This window comes from Tetranychus urticae, chromosome 2 (assembly GCF_039701765.1).
Source record: "Tetranychus urticae isolate SD_2017Ah chromosome 2, NJAU_TeUrti_SD_1.0, whole genome shotgun sequence".
Lineage (NCBI taxonomy): Eukaryota > Metazoa > Arthropoda > Arachnida > Trombidiformes > Tetranychidae > Tetranychus > Tetranychus urticae.
Window position 1 is genome coordinate 8,571,133 of NC_142959.1, and position 17,316 is coordinate 8,588,448.

The 17,316-nt window shown below is 34.7% G+C and overlaps 1 protein-coding gene across 2 annotated transcripts; it reads left to right on the top strand.

Moving 5' to 3' along the window:
• Positions 1-6,994: 6,994 nt before the first annotated feature.
• Positions 6,995-17,087, top strand: LOC107367849 (uncharacterized). 2 transcript variants are annotated; one of them, XM_089267960.1, is made up of 3 exons: positions 6,995-13,049; positions 13,133-16,117; positions 16,182-16,418. In XM_089267960.1, the coding sequence occupies exon 1, from the start codon at positions 6,998-7,000 to the stop codon at positions 8,147-8,149; it is 1,152 nt and encodes a 383-aa protein (XP_089124086.1). In that variant the 5' UTR covers positions 6,995-6,997; the 3' UTR covers positions 8,150-13,049; positions 13,133-16,117; positions 16,182-16,418. The 2 variants fall into 2 exon arrangements, with proteins under 2 accessions (XP_089124086.1, XP_015791084.1); XM_015935598.3 differs by lacking the exon at positions 6,995-13,049 and having other exon boundaries at positions 14,664-16,117; positions 16,182-17,087.
• Positions 17,088-17,316: the final 229 nt, after the last annotated feature.

Sequence of the window (17,316 nt, forward strand, 5' to 3'; positions counted from 1 at the left end):
TACTCAAAAAGATTCACTGGGTTGACATCAATGGTTTTCAGTTCATGAAGAGAATCGATAAATTATCTTGGATTTTGAAGTGTGATCAGGCGCGACATGAATTTATGGCTGCAGTTGAGCTCAGTTATTTCAAATCATTGAAAACTATTCAATTTGACGACTTTAATTTTGGATCTCGCTCTAAATCTAAGAGCTGTCACTATGCTCTCTATAAAAAAAATGATTCATCTATAGAATTTCATCATCTTGGTAAAAAGTATGAACCCATAAATTTTTCAGAAAATCGTTCTCTTCCTCCAGCTAATTTTGGTGATTCCCATATAACTGAACATTGTATGGACTCTGATGTGGTTATCAGAATCGACTGGAAGAATAAAACTTATCGGTTATTCAAAGATTCTGATTATTGTTACATTCTTTTGTTTGGGCGTTTATTTCAATTCAACAAAAAGTGAGTACAGTCGAGTACCTAAAATTGTCAGTCTAATGTTTAAGGCACAGAATATGAAAAAACTGATTCCCAATAAAATTTTAATAAAAAATTCTTGATTAACGCTACTTTTTCAGTATTTTCTTACTCAGAGCGTCGTTTTTAGTCAAAATTAACAAAGAAAATCGAAAATTTAAATTTAATTCGATTATTTTATTTTTTTAATTAAATCCGAAGGTTATTTCATTGATACGAGATGGGGAGACCATCGAAGTGACAATATTAGGTACTGACAATTTTAGGTACTCCACTGTATAAGATAATACAAGGTGATTGATAATTGACTCCGGATTTTTGCGCCCAAATATTTTTCGAACTAAGCAGAGTAAACAGACTTGTGATATATCAATAGAATCGTCTTTGACTAGAGAACATATTAAAATAAAAAAGAGAACTTTCACGTAACTTTAACTCTCAAAAACGAACGAAAACTGCATTTTTTTCTATTTTGGTTTTTCGAATTTTTAACAGGTTTTTAATTTGATTTTTTCTGGCTTTTTAGGGTTAAACGAATCTTTAATGGTTTGCGAAAAATATCGGGCACTTTTTATCCCAATCAATTATCTAGCAAAAATTTTTCCCTATTCTTGAATTTTCATCCCCTTTCTATCCCATTGAAAATTGACCAAAAATTGCCTCAAAATTACAGCTTAAATTACGCCAATTTTGTGCATTTTGTGAGATTGGTAGTTCAGCCTGGAATTTTTGACTATGAAAATATACATAACTTTTAAGTTTGTTGGATAAATTGAGGTTCGCGCTCAAATGTGTGGATGGCAACCCGGTTGCCATCATTTACTGTTGCTAGAGAAATAGCTGTTGTATTTCCTTTCTAAAGTATTTCCTTATTTTGTAATATCCTTTCTAAATTGTATAAATACTTGGTACTAATTGTGATTTAACTAAGCCTTTACGAGAACCTTTGGTTAAGTATTAAATAGTGTAATTGACTAATCAAGTGTGTCAAAAGTGCTTCATCAGGTTTCTGAGAAACCTCATCGTGTAAAGAGTATTCCGGGAATACTCAGTGTTCCAACTAGGTTGGAGATTCTATTGTGAATCATCGTTATAATAGTCATTGGACTATTCGTGTAATTGTGTTATTGTAATAACTACATTGGTTCAAGTGCTGAACTTATATTCAACCGAGTTGAATTGTGAGTAAATTGACTCAACCGGGTTGAGTCAGGAATCGAGATTCTATAGCTATAAAGCTGAGGCTTTGGAAAGATAGCTTAGACATTGTGTTTCAGGCTTGGAGCCATTAGTTATACAACATTTGGTGGAGATGATGTTCGATTTTGGTTTTTCTTTTGTGAATAGCGAGTTATCCTGTTAATTTGTTGGTGTCTTTATTTAAGTGAGGGGGAAATTGGTGAATTGGTAATTCGGAATTACCCAACGTAATTAGAATTCCGAGAATTCTTTCTTGGTGGATCCCAATGGCGGGCGACGAAAACCCAAAGAAACCCCTAACTCTCCAGGAATCATTGAATTTCCTGATCGAAAAGTTTATGCAACATACTGAAGATTATAAAAATTTCAAAGAACAAGTCGCGGCTACAGCTGATAAACAGTCTAAAGATTTAAAAGAAATTCGAACGACCTTGGGAGATCATGCAACCTTAATTCATCGAATCAGAGTAAAAGAAGCTGGCTTAACTCCTGAACAACCGACAGTAGCAGATTTAATGGATAATACAGTCAATCTAACAAACTCAACAGTGGGAGAATCCGATTCTCGTAAGTCAAGAATTCAATTTCATTCTTTTATTGAGAATCTACCTAACCCTGAAAGTGAGAGAGTAAGACCCGCTATTATCAAGCCTGCACCTTTGCCTCCGTTCAATGGAGAACACGAAAAAGCTAGAAGCTGGTTAAGAGCTTATGAAGAAGCTGCTGCTTTAAATTATTGGACTGAAGCTGAATTAGTTAGAGGAGTTGGTACGTGCATGAAAGGTCCTGCTTCGACTTGGTATTGGCATTCGTATGGCCCCAAATATTTTGAGAAAGGTTTCACATGGGCGACCTTCAAAGAGCAATTTCTGAAAACTTATCATAAAGCTGGAGATAGACATTTGGCGTTCTTGAGAATGATGAACCGGGTTCAACAAAAGGATGAAAGATTATCTTTGTATTACTTTCAAATGTTATCATTGTGTATGGACTATGATCCTGATATGTCACAAGATGAGATCATCGATAGTGTACTAAGAGGGTTAGAACCTGGTATGAAAAACATTATTGCAACTGGCTTGCGCGGTAATCGGACATTGGAAGCTCTCGAAGAAATCATTGATATTAATGATACGGTCAATGAGAAACTGAACCCTGAGCTAGTCTCATTTACCAAAGCCAAGAAAACTGAGAAGTTTGATTCAAAATCAAACCAGAAATCGCCAACGCAGTCTGAAAAGAAATCTCCTGAAGAGAAACGTAAGCCATTTTTCAGAAGACGTGATCCAACAAATGTAACCTGTTATAATTGTATGAAGACTGGTCATTACCAGCGAAATTGTCCTGATACCTACGATGCTGCAAGAGCAAGGGCAAATGCATCGCAATTGAAAGGACAAAGGAACGCTGTCGTGAATACAGCGAACGTTGAGAATGTTCAGAGAACATCCGATACTCCGGGAGTATCAAGTGATGATGTTCCGGGAACATCAGGTATTCCGAGAATACCAAGTACGGATTCTGAGAATCCAGAAGAAGAAGTTGATGTATTGAGGACTTTTAAGGATGATTGGGAAACGATTTCTCGAGAGATAACCATTCATTCTAATGATGTGAATAGTCCTCCGATAACTTTACATAACTTCATTGGAGAAGTGTCCTTGCCGACCTTACTTATTGAGATTAAGGATAAAAAGACAAATGCATTAATTGATACCGGAGCGAGAGTATCATTAATGAGCGATGAATTCAGAATTCAGTGTGGATTGGAGTTAAAGCCATGGAGTTTTGGTATGGTGACAATGGCAGACACAAGGTCATGCATGCCGCATGGTTACACTGAATGTAAAATGTTTATTGATAAACATATTATTCCAATTCGATTTATTGTTTTGAAGAGATTAACGATGGACGTTTTATTAGGCGCTGATTTTTGCAACCGCCATCACATAACACTAATGTTTGGAGATAAGAAAGTTATCAATTTGTGTAAACCACATTCTGATGTGATAAAAACAAGGAGACGAATTAACAGCGAATTTGTATTCGATCCAGCCTCAAATAGAGTTGTGCATAAAAGTAAATTGAGAGACGAGAACATTCCGAATGCAGAGATGAATGAACTCTCAATCGCAACTGTTGATTTGAGCAAATTTGAAGATGTATTCAGCAAAGAGTCGAATGATGTTGGATGCATCCCGGATGCAGTACATTCAATTGATACTGGAGATCATCCACCGATTTATCAAAAGTATTATCCAATTGCTATGGCTGAAAGAGTTGCAGTTGATAAACTTTTGACCGATATGTTAAAAGATGGGATTGCCATACCCAGTGAAAGTTCTTGGGCAAGTCCTATCGTTTTGGTTGGTAAAAAGAATGGTCAAACAAGATTTTGTGTTGACTACCGTAAATTAAATGAGATTACGGCGTTAGATCCCTATCCTATTCCGAAAGTTGAAGACGCTTTGGATTCGTTGGAGGGATGTGTTTTGTTTTCATCATTGGATGTTGCAGCAATGTATTGGCACATCAAGATGAACCCCCTGGACCAATGTAAAACGGCATTTGTGGTCCCGCAAGGCTTGTTTGAATTCACTAGAATGCCTTTTGGATTGAAAAACGCACCTGCGACAGCCGTCCGGACGATGAACCGAGTTCTCGCGGGGCTGAATTATATTTCCTGTTATATCTACTTTGATGATATTCTGATATTTGGTAAGTCAGAAGAAGAACATGATTCTAATTTGGTTAAAGTATTGGAACGACTGAGAAAGTTTAACGTTAAATTGAGAAAAGAGAAATGCTCGTTCAATTGTGAAAGCATAGATTATCTTGGATATCATGTTGGGAAAAATGGTATTTCCCCGAGTCAAGCAAACATTGAAACTGTTCTCAGGTTCCCGGAACCTTGTTCGTGCAAAGATATAAGGAAATTCCTTGGTTTGTGCAGTTATTTTCGAAGGTTTATTCCGAAATATAGTGAAATAGCAAGACCATTGATGTTAATGCTGAGAAAGAACGCGAAGTTTGTATGGAGTAATAAAGAGAGAGAAGTCTATGAGAGACTCAAGAAAATTATTACCTGCAAACCTGTTCTCGCATGTTTTCAAAATGATGGAAAAATTGAGATACACACTGATGCATGCGATTATGGCATTGGTGCCGTGATGTATCAAAGTCAGCCTAATGGAGAGCTGAAACCCGTTTGTTATATTTCCCGAACGCTGAATCCAGCAGAGAAAAATTATGGCGTAACTGAAAAGGAGTGCTTAGCTATTGTTTGGGCTTTGCAAAAGCTTCGCCATTATTTATTTGGGAGAATATTTTTGGTTGTCACTGATCATTGTGGACTTTGCTGGTTCACATCGTCAAAGAGATTGACACCTAGATTGATGAGATGGGCAATCAAATTGCAAGAATTCAACTTCGTTGTGAAATACAAAAGTGGAAAATTGCATGGTGATGCAGATTGTATTTCTCGTTTTCCTTTGAGAGTTAACGAAGAAGAGGAAGAAGAGATAAATCTTCCCGGAAGATTGAATTCAAATGAAAAGCTTAAGATTTGCTATATTGAACCAGTTGAGAGATTCAAAGATCTTCAAAAGAAAGATGAATATTGCTTGAAGATCCGGGATCTTCTGTGTTCAACCGAGTTGAGCAAAAGAGCTAAAAGCAGATTGAATAAAAAGTTTGTTGTTTTACATCAAACTTTGTTTTTCAAGAGAGGGAAGGAATTGGTTCCTGTTATCCCGAAAGAAATGAGAGTTTCTTTAGTAAAAGATGCTCATGAAGAAGGACATCTTGGAATGAACAAATGTCTCGAAAAATTGAAGTGTAGAGCATACTGGCCTGGTATGGCTCAAGATCTGTGCGATTGTATTAGGAGTTGTGCAAAGTGCCAAAAGAGAAAACCTTACCCAACGACAAGTCAAGGTTTAATGGTACCGATAAAAGTTCCTAAAAATGCATTTTCTGATTTGAGTTTGGACATATTGGAATTGCCGAGATCAAAGAATGAATTCAAATATTGCATTGTAATCAACGATAGACTAACAAAGTTTGCAGTAGCATCTGCAGTTAGTTCAACTGAAAGTGAAAAAGTTATCAATGCATTGTATGATGATTGGATTCTACGATTCGGAGTTCCCGGAACTCTTTTGACGGATAGAGGGACAAATCTGATGTCTGAGGAATTTACTAATTTCTTGAAAAGTTTTGGCATCAAGCATTTGCCGACCTCGGCATATCATCCTCAAAGTGATGGACAGACAGAAAGATTCAACTCTTATCTTGGAACAAGTTTGTGCATTTATTGTGGTAATAATCCTAATGAGTGGGATAAGTTTTTGCAAGAAGTCGTTTTTGCGTATAATGTAACACCGCACAGAGTTACAAAGTTTTCGCCATTCTATTTAGCACATGGCGTGGAAGCCCGGCTTCCTTGGGAATCGAGAAGCGGATTGCCTATCGAGTGGAATAAAGTTCAGACTCGAGAAGAAGCGCTGAGCAAAGCTAGGCAAATGGCTCAAGAAAATATTTCTAAGTCTCAAGGAAAGTCTAAAGAGTTGTACGACAAGTCGCACAAGGAAACCGAGTTTCCTCTGCATTCGTTGGTGCTGTTGAAACAACCTTTATTGGTAAAGGGCAAGAGCAAGAAATTTATGGACAGATTTCGAGGTCCATACAAAATTGTTAAACGAATTAACCCGGTTAATTACGAGTTGATTAACCTGAAAGGGCCGGTAAAGAAAGAGATTGTGCATGTCTCGAGATTGAGACCATTTCATGGTGAAAATATGGCTCATTCCGGGAATGAGAAAAATCATGCAGATGAAGAAAATGATGAAATTATGGAATTAATGGGTTTAAATTAATTGCAAAAGCCCCATTAATTCATTTTTGTAAATAGAAATCAATTTTTGATATATTGTTTAGCCAATCGATTAATTGGTCAAGGGTGTCTTGGTAACCCTTGTATTGTTTCCCTCGTTACAAGGAAATGGAAGTAATGCGAAAAGTTCTCTTGTAGAAGTAACTTCATTCTTTTAAGTCTTCCATTTTAATTGGGTTTTATATTGGTTTTTTGGTGATTTCTTTTATTTTTGTTAATTGTTAGTGTTTCCGAAACACTCAACTCATCGTGTTCCGAGAACACATTTTATTGTATTCCGAGAATACATTGTCTCTGAGAAGACTTGTGATTGAGATCTTGAACCGAGTTCAAGCAAAGTCCTGACTCTTGTATTCCGAGAATACACTTTTTGGTGTTAATATTTTTGTGTTATTTGGTGATTCCTTGAACCGGGTTCAAGCATCTTTGGTAAAAGAATGGATTCTGATGACGATGTGCAATACATCCCAAATCCCTACGTAGCTAGTGGATCGAGAGGACCTCAAGATGAAGTCATCTTTGAATCGCAGTTCTTTGATGCGAATGGACAACCACGACCGGTGGGAACAATAATTGGTGCATATTCGATGATAGGACCTGGAGGTGTAGCTGTCCCGATTGGTACTCCTGTGACTGAAGCCGCTTCAGTTCAACAACCAGAGGAAGTGAATCCGTATGCTGTCGATCAGAGTCAATTGGTCAACTCAGCTGAATCTGATGAATATTGTTGTCGGATTTGTTTTCAGCTTTGTGTGGAACCTGTGATACATGGAACATCGCCGCAACCCGGTTGCCCTGGACTGTTCTGCAGAAAATGTATCGAAGAATATATTCGAGCATCTCGTGATCCTGATGCGGCATATCGCCCTATCTGTCCTTATCGATGTAATGAAGAAGAACTGATGTCTGCTCCTGGAGCCATAGTTCCATTGCCTTTGGAAGCGTCTGCTGGTAAGAAGAGCCAGGCTCTTATGGATAATCTTTTTGTTAAGTGTAAATTTCCAGCTTGTGGTATGATTGTTCGTTATGGTGATTACAAGAACCACATCGATGGCTGTGATTTATGCGAGTTGTGTGAAGTTCCTAAGCGGAATCACAATTGTAAAGAATTCATAAAAGAATTGAAAGCCAAGGCTACCGAATCTTCCCGAAATTTGCAAAGTAAAGTGGAGGACCAAGGCGTCAAGATAATAGATTTGATGATGGCTAATGACGCTTTACAAGTGGAACTGGAAAGATTGAGAAACGTGAACCGGGTTCACGGTATGATGAACAACCTTCGTGTTCAAAACGAGTATCGAACTGCACCTACGATAATTGTAAGACATGGCAATAGAAGTGAAAGATTTCCTCACTTGGATCCACTGATGAGAGCTTCAGATCTTCGATCTCGGATCGAACGAGCATTTAGGACTGAAGTTGGGTCAATTATCAGAGTGGATTACACAGTGCTTGATGGTAGGAGAAATTTGAGACAACATCAAGTTGGAAACCGACCAAGTTTTTGGATTGCCTTGCCGCAAGGACAACGCTTGGAAAACGGTCAAACTGTGGAGATTTCTCTTGGATCGAACGGACCCGTAATTTGATCTGAGAAAGGGGGAATGTTGGATAAATTGAGGTTCGCGCTCAAATGTGTGGATGGCAACCCGGTTGCCATCATTTACTGTTGCTAGAGAAATAGCTGTTGTATTTCCTTTCTAAAGTATTTCCTTATTTTGTAATATCCTTTCTAAATTGTATAAATACTTGGTACTAATTGTGATTTAACTAAGCCTTTACGAGAACCTTTGGTTAAGTATTAAATAGTGTAATTGACTAATCAAGTGTGTCAAAAGTGCTTCATCAGGTTTCTGAGAAACCTCATCGTGTAAAGAGTATTCCGGGAATACTCAGTGTTCCAACTAGGTTGGAGATTCTATTGTGAATCATCGTTATAATAGTCATTGGACTATTCGTGTAATTGTGTTATTGTAATAACTACATTGGTTCAAGTGCTGAACTTATATTCAACCGAGTTGAATTGTGAGTAAATTGACTCAACCGGGTTGAGTCAGGAATCGAGATTCTATAGCTATAAAGCTGAGGCTTTGGAAAGATAGCTTAGACATTGTGTTTCAGGCTTGGAGCCATTAGTTATACAACAAGTTGGACTTTAAGCTTTCTAATGATACCAAAAATAAAAATATTGGCCCAGTAATTGCGAATTTATTATCGTTCAAACGTCCGGAGTACATTATCAATCACCCGGTATAACTTCTCAAGGCTATCTGCACAGCAATAATATTAATAATTCAATTTGTAATTACACAAAAATTTGTCTAGAGACAGAAGAATTCATTTTTGGAAAGGAAAACGACTTATTGAGTTTGTACGTTTGACCGATGACGATACACCCAGTCACGAAACGTTAACTAAATACAAAGGAGGGCTTTGTTTATCGGCTATTAAAACCTCACTTAGAACTAACGCTCAAACATGCGGTTCGAACAACCGCCAATATTACGAATTCAATCGAATTTCCAACCAAAATTACAGGGAATACAAATCGCAATCGACAATTAAGAAATGCACTTGCAATGCTCGCAAAATAGGTTCGATTTTGTTGCGAGACATGAAATCGTTACAAAAGAACCCATAAAAATGCTAAAAAGTACAATTTTACATGACTGGCTCGTTATATTTGTGGACTGCTCTCTGATCCTTTCATACGATTTCCAGAAAAATATCTTTAAAGAGCATAACAATGTCTTGAATGGTCGTAGTCTGTGCTTTTTTCATTATCGCCATTTCGGTCCAAGATTTTTGATTTTTGATAATGATAGAAACCAAAGTAAACAAGGTTTTGAGATTGATGATGAAGAACTATCTCGTTTCAGTTGCTGTCACCAATATCCGAATATTATTTACAAATCGAATCTGATTGGTTTCATTTAAACACCACGCTAATGAAAATGAATTGGATCTAAATACACGGATAGAATACATGAATCATCTAGGAGATGATTATTTATTTCAAGGTGTTGACACCTCAATGATATTAAGGTAGTGCAACTAAAAATTGGCACATAAATTGTTTTGCTAATTATTCAACAATCAGATTAGTTAGAGAATTATTTTTTTTTAATATTCATTAATTAAGTCCTAATAGTATACCATAACTAGCTTTTGTTGCTATATTCATTCTATTTCATGAAAAAAATCAAAGAAAGCGATCTTTGTCAAATTTTTCAAGTTTTGATATTTAACATTATTTTCTATGGGATTTTTTTCCAACTAGCTGTTTGGTCTTCAATTTTTGTTTCATTTTGTTCTCTTGATGGTTCACTTAATGAAGACATAGTTGACCCATGTTTGACCGATTGACTGCAAGTTTCATATTTAGCTTGTGTTAGGTTGTTGGCTCGATACCTGAAAAAATCGTGCCTCTATGTCTAGACATTCTGTCTAAAATTTCATTTGAACTATTACATATGAATGTGTCAATTTTTGGTTGCACTACCTTATGAATACTGTCTTTATCTATTAATGTTAAGAAAATCGGTAATTTGTAGCATAAGTCACTTGTCATAAAGTTTTCATCCAACCAGAGATGATCGACCATTTAGGTTGATATAATGTAAGATCAAAACACAAAATAAAGTATTTGGCTTTTTGTTTAAGTATTAGGGGTATCAGAAAGTTCTGTCGTATTTTTTACTAGTGACTTTTACTTCGCTTTTGAATAAGTTGTACTTATTCAATTCAGTCAATAATTTTAGGGATATAAGAACAATAGTATAAGTGCATGCAGGCCATTTTTTGACTAGATCGGAGTTGATTAACTATAATTAATTTGCTTATCATTATGTACTGATTTTAGAAGAAATTTAAAGGAGTCAGGACTTCTTAATAGTTTCGATGAAAAAATCAAAATTGGAATCGAAAATTAACATCAATCGAAAGCTTAAGGTCCATATTATTACTGAGCAAAATTTTAATATTTTAATCATTACCATTATTTAATTATTCAAATTGACAGTTCAAAAAAACTCTTTTTTTAACGATTTTCTATGGGATTTTTCAATAGGATTTTCATAAAAATTGCAAAAAAAGTTAAAAAAATCCTTTCTATGGAAATTCAGTGTTAAACAAATTTTTAATCTTAATGGTTTAATTAAATAATGGTGATAGTTAGAAAATTTAAATTTTGCAGGGTAATTATATGGGCCTTAAGCTTTCGATTGATGTTAATTTTCGATTTTGCTGATGATTTTTTCATCGAAATTATTTAAAGTCCTGAATCCTTTAAATTTCTTCTAAAATCAGTACATAATGATTAGCAAATTAATTATTGTTAATCAACTCCGATCGATTCAAAAAATGGCCTGCATACACTAATAATATTGTTCTTATATCCCTGAAATTATTGACTAAATTGAATAATCAGAACTAATTTAAAAATGAAACTAAATCATTAGTGAAAAATACGACAGAACTTTTTGATACCCCTAATACAAAGGCACACTAGATTAATATGCTTTTAATGCAAAATGCTGTAAAATGTTAATTGCAAAACGTAAACTTTAATTGTGTGGTAGGTTGAATCAAGGTTGATTGGGATGAAAATATAAGTTAAATTTGTACAATCAAAGTAAGAACCCGTAAGTTTAGACGAGACTTACGTCTGATTAGACTTGCAACTAATGATTAGAATTGATTCAAACTCAGATTTCAGGCTTTAAAGCTGTGTCTTAACCATTCAAATTCCCTAAATTTGATGTTCAATAATCAACTGATTTTCGTTATTATTAATTGATGATAATGGTTTTTATTTGTTTAAGTTAAACAGTCGTGAGTTCAATTAATAAAGACTTTCTATGGAAATTGAGACACTTAAATGAATTTTGAAGAAACAACATTCATTTGATACAAGAAAATAAACAAAAATGAGGATCGGATGATGATTGTTATTTCCTGAGTTTATTTGTAAGCCAAATAGTAATCTATCGTTGATTATTAAACTTTATACAGCTAATTATACAGCTTCAGCAAAACTTTATTTTTCTTTTCATGAAATTTGAGTAATGCTTTAGTCAAAAATCTCTTAAGCAATTAAGAAAAGTACAATTAACATGAACTGATGAGAAAATAACTTTCTAGTCTCGACATAACCCGTTGCTTATTACACTCCAGTATCTTCTAAGTCGCCATCAACCACTTAAATCTATCAAATTATGACATACGCATTGATAACATGGGTCGATGTAATTTTGATAATGAATTAAATTTTGTAAAAGCTCAACAAGATGAGAGCATGAAATAATGAAAAATTTCGTCAATTTCTAACTCAACTCTTTTCCGTAATATTTTACTCTGTGAATTTTTTATATTGTTGAGCCGTTTGCTTTTACATTATCCTCGCCTACAGTGACTTCATGCCACAATGGATGTTCAAGAAGACGCTTCATCGCTTTTACTGCGTGCTTATAAGAATGGCAAGTGGAGCGATATAACCATTATGAACGGAGATAAGAAGTATCGACTCCATAAACATATTTTGTCGGATGTGATTCCTTATTTTTCTAAAATGTTTTCTTCCGGACTCTCAGAATCAACAAGTCAAGTAATCCAACTTGACCATCCGCCGAATGTGTTCGATCTTATTATCGAATGGGCTTATTGTTCAAAAATAAAGATAACAAAAGAGAATGCTGTTGACTTGTTCCATCTAGCTGATTACATGAATATACCTAAATTAACAACTGTTTGTTTGAATTTCTTATGGAACAACTTCTCTGATTATCCGTTCATAGATGTTGGTCACTGGATAAATCAAATTGCTACGGAAGAAGTGCACAATGTTATTGATGAATATATTCGTTCAAACTTCTTGGACATTGTGAATACAGATTCGTTTCTTGATTACGATGCTGATACTGTTGCTCATATGATCAGTTTGCATGACTTGAATATTGATAATGAGATTGAAGTTTTTGATGCTATCATAACATGGATACAAAAGAGTGTTGAAAGAAGGTCTCATCTTGCAAAATTGCTCAAGAAGATTCACTTGTCTGATATCAATGGAGTTCAGTTCATGAACAGAATCGATAAGTTACCTTGGATTGAGACGTGTGACCAGTTTCGCCCCGTTATCATGGCTGCTTTAGAGCTCAGTTTTTTCAAATCATTGAAGCAGATATAAGTTAAAGACGTAAATTTCAAGCATCGTTTTTTATCTGCTCGTTTTCACTATGCTATCTATAGAAATACTGATTCATCCATAATAGCTCATAATTTCAATGGAAAATATGGCAACATTATTTTTTCTGAAAATCGTTCTCTTCCAACAGCTAATTTTGGTGATTCATATATAAGTGAACATAATATGGATTCTGATGTGGTTATTAGAATTGATTGGAAAAATAAAACTTATCGTTTGTTCAAAAGTTCCGATGGTTACTGCTACACTCTTTTGTTTGAGCGTTTATTTCAATTCAATAGAAAGTAAGTATTAAATTATGTAACCATCCAAAACTAGCTTCACAGTTATGATAATCTAACTTGTAATTGCATTAAAATTTCTCTAGTGACAGAAAAGTTAATTTTTGGAAAGGAGAACGACTTATTGAATTCGGACGTTTATCCGGTGACAATACTTCTAGTCAATCGACCTTCACTGTAACCAAGCATAAAGGAGGCATTTGTTTATCGAGCATCAATCCAATCCAAACAATTCGCTTACCAATCCTTGATAGCTCAAGCGTATTAGTCATTCAGCATCGCGACCCAAATCACAGGCAATACAAATTGACAATTACGAAATGTACTCCGCCCGGAAATAAGTTCGATGTTGTTGCAAGTCATGAAATTGTTTCAAAAGAATCTATAAAAAAGCTGAAAAGTACAACCTTTGATGACTTGTTAGTAATATTTGTTGATAATTTACTGATCCTTTCATACGATTTTCAAAAAAATATCTTTAAAGAACATAAAATCAGTGATTCCAATGGCAATAGCCCGTGCTTCCTGCATTTTCACTCTGTTGGTCCAAGATTGTTGATTTTCAATAATGGACATGGACCCCCAAATAGACAAGGTTTTAAACTTGATGATGGAGAACTGTCTCGTTGGCCCGATTCCAGTGAATTATATTCCAATATTGTATCCAATTCGAATCTAATTGGTTTTATTACACTTGATGCGGAACACAATGCTAAGTTGCATGATTAATAGTTTAAGTCGAATATATTTATAAGATTTAAGTTAAAATTAAATTGATAAATGCATTTTTGATCAATTTTTACATTAAAAAGAAATATTTTACAAAGAATTTATTTGTTACAAATATCTAACTTATATTTAATAATATATATATTTAACTTCAAATGCTCCGAGAAGACTTTGATCCAGTTTTGCCAAAAACAATGCCAATCATCTTTCCGATCATTGCTGGACTCGTTTTCCTTCTCATTGGTGTTAATGTTTTCAATAAAGCAGAAGGCTTTGCTTCACGAATCAAACTTTGAAATGCCAAGGAAACACCAATGTAACTCTCTGCTGCTGATACTTCATAAAACAGACACTGCCATAGAAGAGACAACTCTTGACCATCGTCACAATAGCACTAATAAACTCAGTCCCTACTCTTAACTTTGTGAGAATATTCTAGATCATTATGTAATCATTGCCCAATTCACTCGGAAACAATCAACCTATTGTTTCCCCCATTTGTATTGTCTTGCATTATACTGATTGGCTAGTGACAATTTGTGTATCCGTAGATACGTTACAACCTACTTGTATAAGACATTACTGAGTTATACTAACCGTGTCACTTGTATGTAGTAAGACCGAGAGTCTAGGGGTGTATATCATCATTACTGTAAATACTTCTTATTAATAAATCTCTTAACTTGTAAACTCGAGTCACTCCGTTCTCGTGTTTAACTTAGTCTACTCTGGTGCCTTGCACAACACTGAGCAACCTCTATTCCACCCTCACAAACTTTAAAGGACTAAACTATTTGCATAAACTCATTTTGATTGATTGTGGTTAAAAATGTCGTATTGTTGCTTTTTTTATCTTTTTAGCACAAACCGCTGAGTTTTATTTCTAGCAAATATTAGGAGAGCGAAAAATTTTATCTGAAGATAAACATGAAACTAAAAAAGTGGAAAAGGTTAAAAAAATACAGGAACAAATACGAGTCATCGATTCCAAACATCATGTTATCACCATTTTCATCTTCAGATAAGATTGTTTTTTCTCTCTTACTATTTGCTAAAAATACACATTAACACCATTTAGGTAAACTACAGGAATATCATTGCAGTTTATTGTTTAACTTGTGAAGTGCTAGAAATCGTTTTACCCTGTAGCTCAACCAGAAAAGACCATAAAAAATGAAATTACTAACATAGTATTTCACGAGTTTCTCTTTTTTTGTAGTATTTTTACCGTGCATTTTTCATACTGAAGCCGTTCAATTTTAAATCATTCATATTCAGTTAATTCATATCACAATGGATACTGAAGGTGCTTCATCGCTTTTAATTAGTGCTTATAAAGATGGCAAGTGGAGTGATGTAACCATCATGAACGGAGATAAGAAGTATCGACTCCATAAACATATTTTGTCGACTGCAATTCCTTATTTCGATAAAATGTTTTCCTCTGGACTTTCAGAATCAACAAGTGAAGTTATCAAACTTGACCATCCGCCGATTGCATTTGATCTTATCATTAAATGGGCTTATGGTTCAAAAATATTGATGGCAAAAGAAAATGCTGCTGACTTGTTCAATCTATCGGATTACATGAACATAACTCAATTAACGAGTGAATGTTTAAATTTTTTATGGAACAACTTTGATGATTCTCCATTTATTGACATAGATCATTGGCTTGATAAAATTCACACTGAAGAAGCTCGAAAAGTCCTTGATAGATATATTCGTTCAAACTTCTGTGACATTGTTCATTCAGATCCATTTCTTGATTATGATGTTGGAACTGTCACTCATATGATTAGTTTGGATGACTTGAATATTGATGATGAAATACAAGTTTTTGATGCTATCATAACATGGATACAAAAGAGTGTCGAAAGGAGAAACCACCTTTCAAAATTGCTCAAGAAGGTTCACTGGGTTGAGATAAATGGAGTTCAGTTCATTAACAGAATCGATAAACTGTCTTGGATTATGAAGTGTGATCAGGCACGCCATGATATCATGGCTGCATTTGAGCTCAGCTATTACAAATCATTGAAAACAATTGGAGTTAACGATGTTAATTTTGGGCCTCGCTATAGATCTGAAAGCTTCAACTATGCTGTCTATAGAAACAATGATTCATCTATAAAAGTTGGTGGTTTCACGCATAAAAACATTATTTTTTCAGAAAACCTGCATCTTCCAGCAGCTGAATTCGGTGATTTACATATCAGTGAACATTGCTTGGACTCTGATGTCGTTATCAGAATCGATTGGAGAAATAAAACTTATCGATTATTCAAAGGTTCTCATAGTTATATCCTTCTGTTTGGGCGCTTATTTCAATTCAACAGAAAGTGAGTATTACATAATGCTTAAAGCTATCTTTACAGTAATAATAATTTTTGATAATTTCTCTAGAGATCGAAAAATTCATTTTCGGAAAGGAGACCGACTTATTGAGTTTGCACATTTAACCGAGGACAATACATCTAGTCATGAAACGCTAACAAAACACAAAGGAGGGCTTTGTTTATCGACCATTACGACCTCACTTCAAACAATCGCTCCAACAAGCTGTTCGAACAATCACCATTACTACAAATATTACGAATACACGCAAATTTACAGCCAAAATAAAGTGGAACACAAATCGTATTTGATAGTTACGAAAAGTAATCTACCCGGAAATAGGTTCGATTTTGTTGCAAGTCATGAATTCGTTACAAAAGAACCCATAAAGATGCTGAAAAGTACAACCTTTCATGACCTGTTGTTAATATTTGTTGACTGCTCATTGATCCTTTCATACGATTTTCAGAAAAATATCTTTAAAGAGCATAACAATAACTTGAATGGTCGTAGTCTGTGCTTTTTACATTATCACCATTTCGGTCCAAGATTGTTGATTTTTAATAATGATGGACATATAAGAAGACAAGTCCTTCATGTAATAGATGGCGGAAAACTGTCTTGTTTGCCCTATTCCGTGGATTTATATCCAAATATTGTACTTGATTCGAATCTAATTGGTTTTGTTTCTCTTGAAGCGAAACACCAATGTGATATGCATGAAAATGAATTGCAAATACAGATAATTCAGAAGATTGAATCTTCTCAAATAGCGACATCTCAATGATATTATGAATACTGTGATTATCTATTAATATTATTAAAACCGGTAATTTTGAGTGCAAATTCATTTGATCTAAACAATAGTTTTTCATAAGGTTAGAGATGATCGACCATTCAGGTTGATACTAGAAACGCCACACTGATTAATATTAAATAAAAATGAGTATTATAATAAAATATTGTACAACAAGAGTAAGAAACCCAATTTCATGATCATTTATCTTGCTTTAAGAGTCACCGATGGTTGGTCAGACTCAAATTCATAGATTGAATTAACTTTTTATGTAACGAAAACCGTTGTGAGAAAACATCTGTCACTATTTTTGCATGGAATCGATGTATTTTCTTCTGGTTTCATCTAAAGATAGGTCATAGTGGACAAAGATCAAAGATTACGCATTACATTACGTACCGTATTACA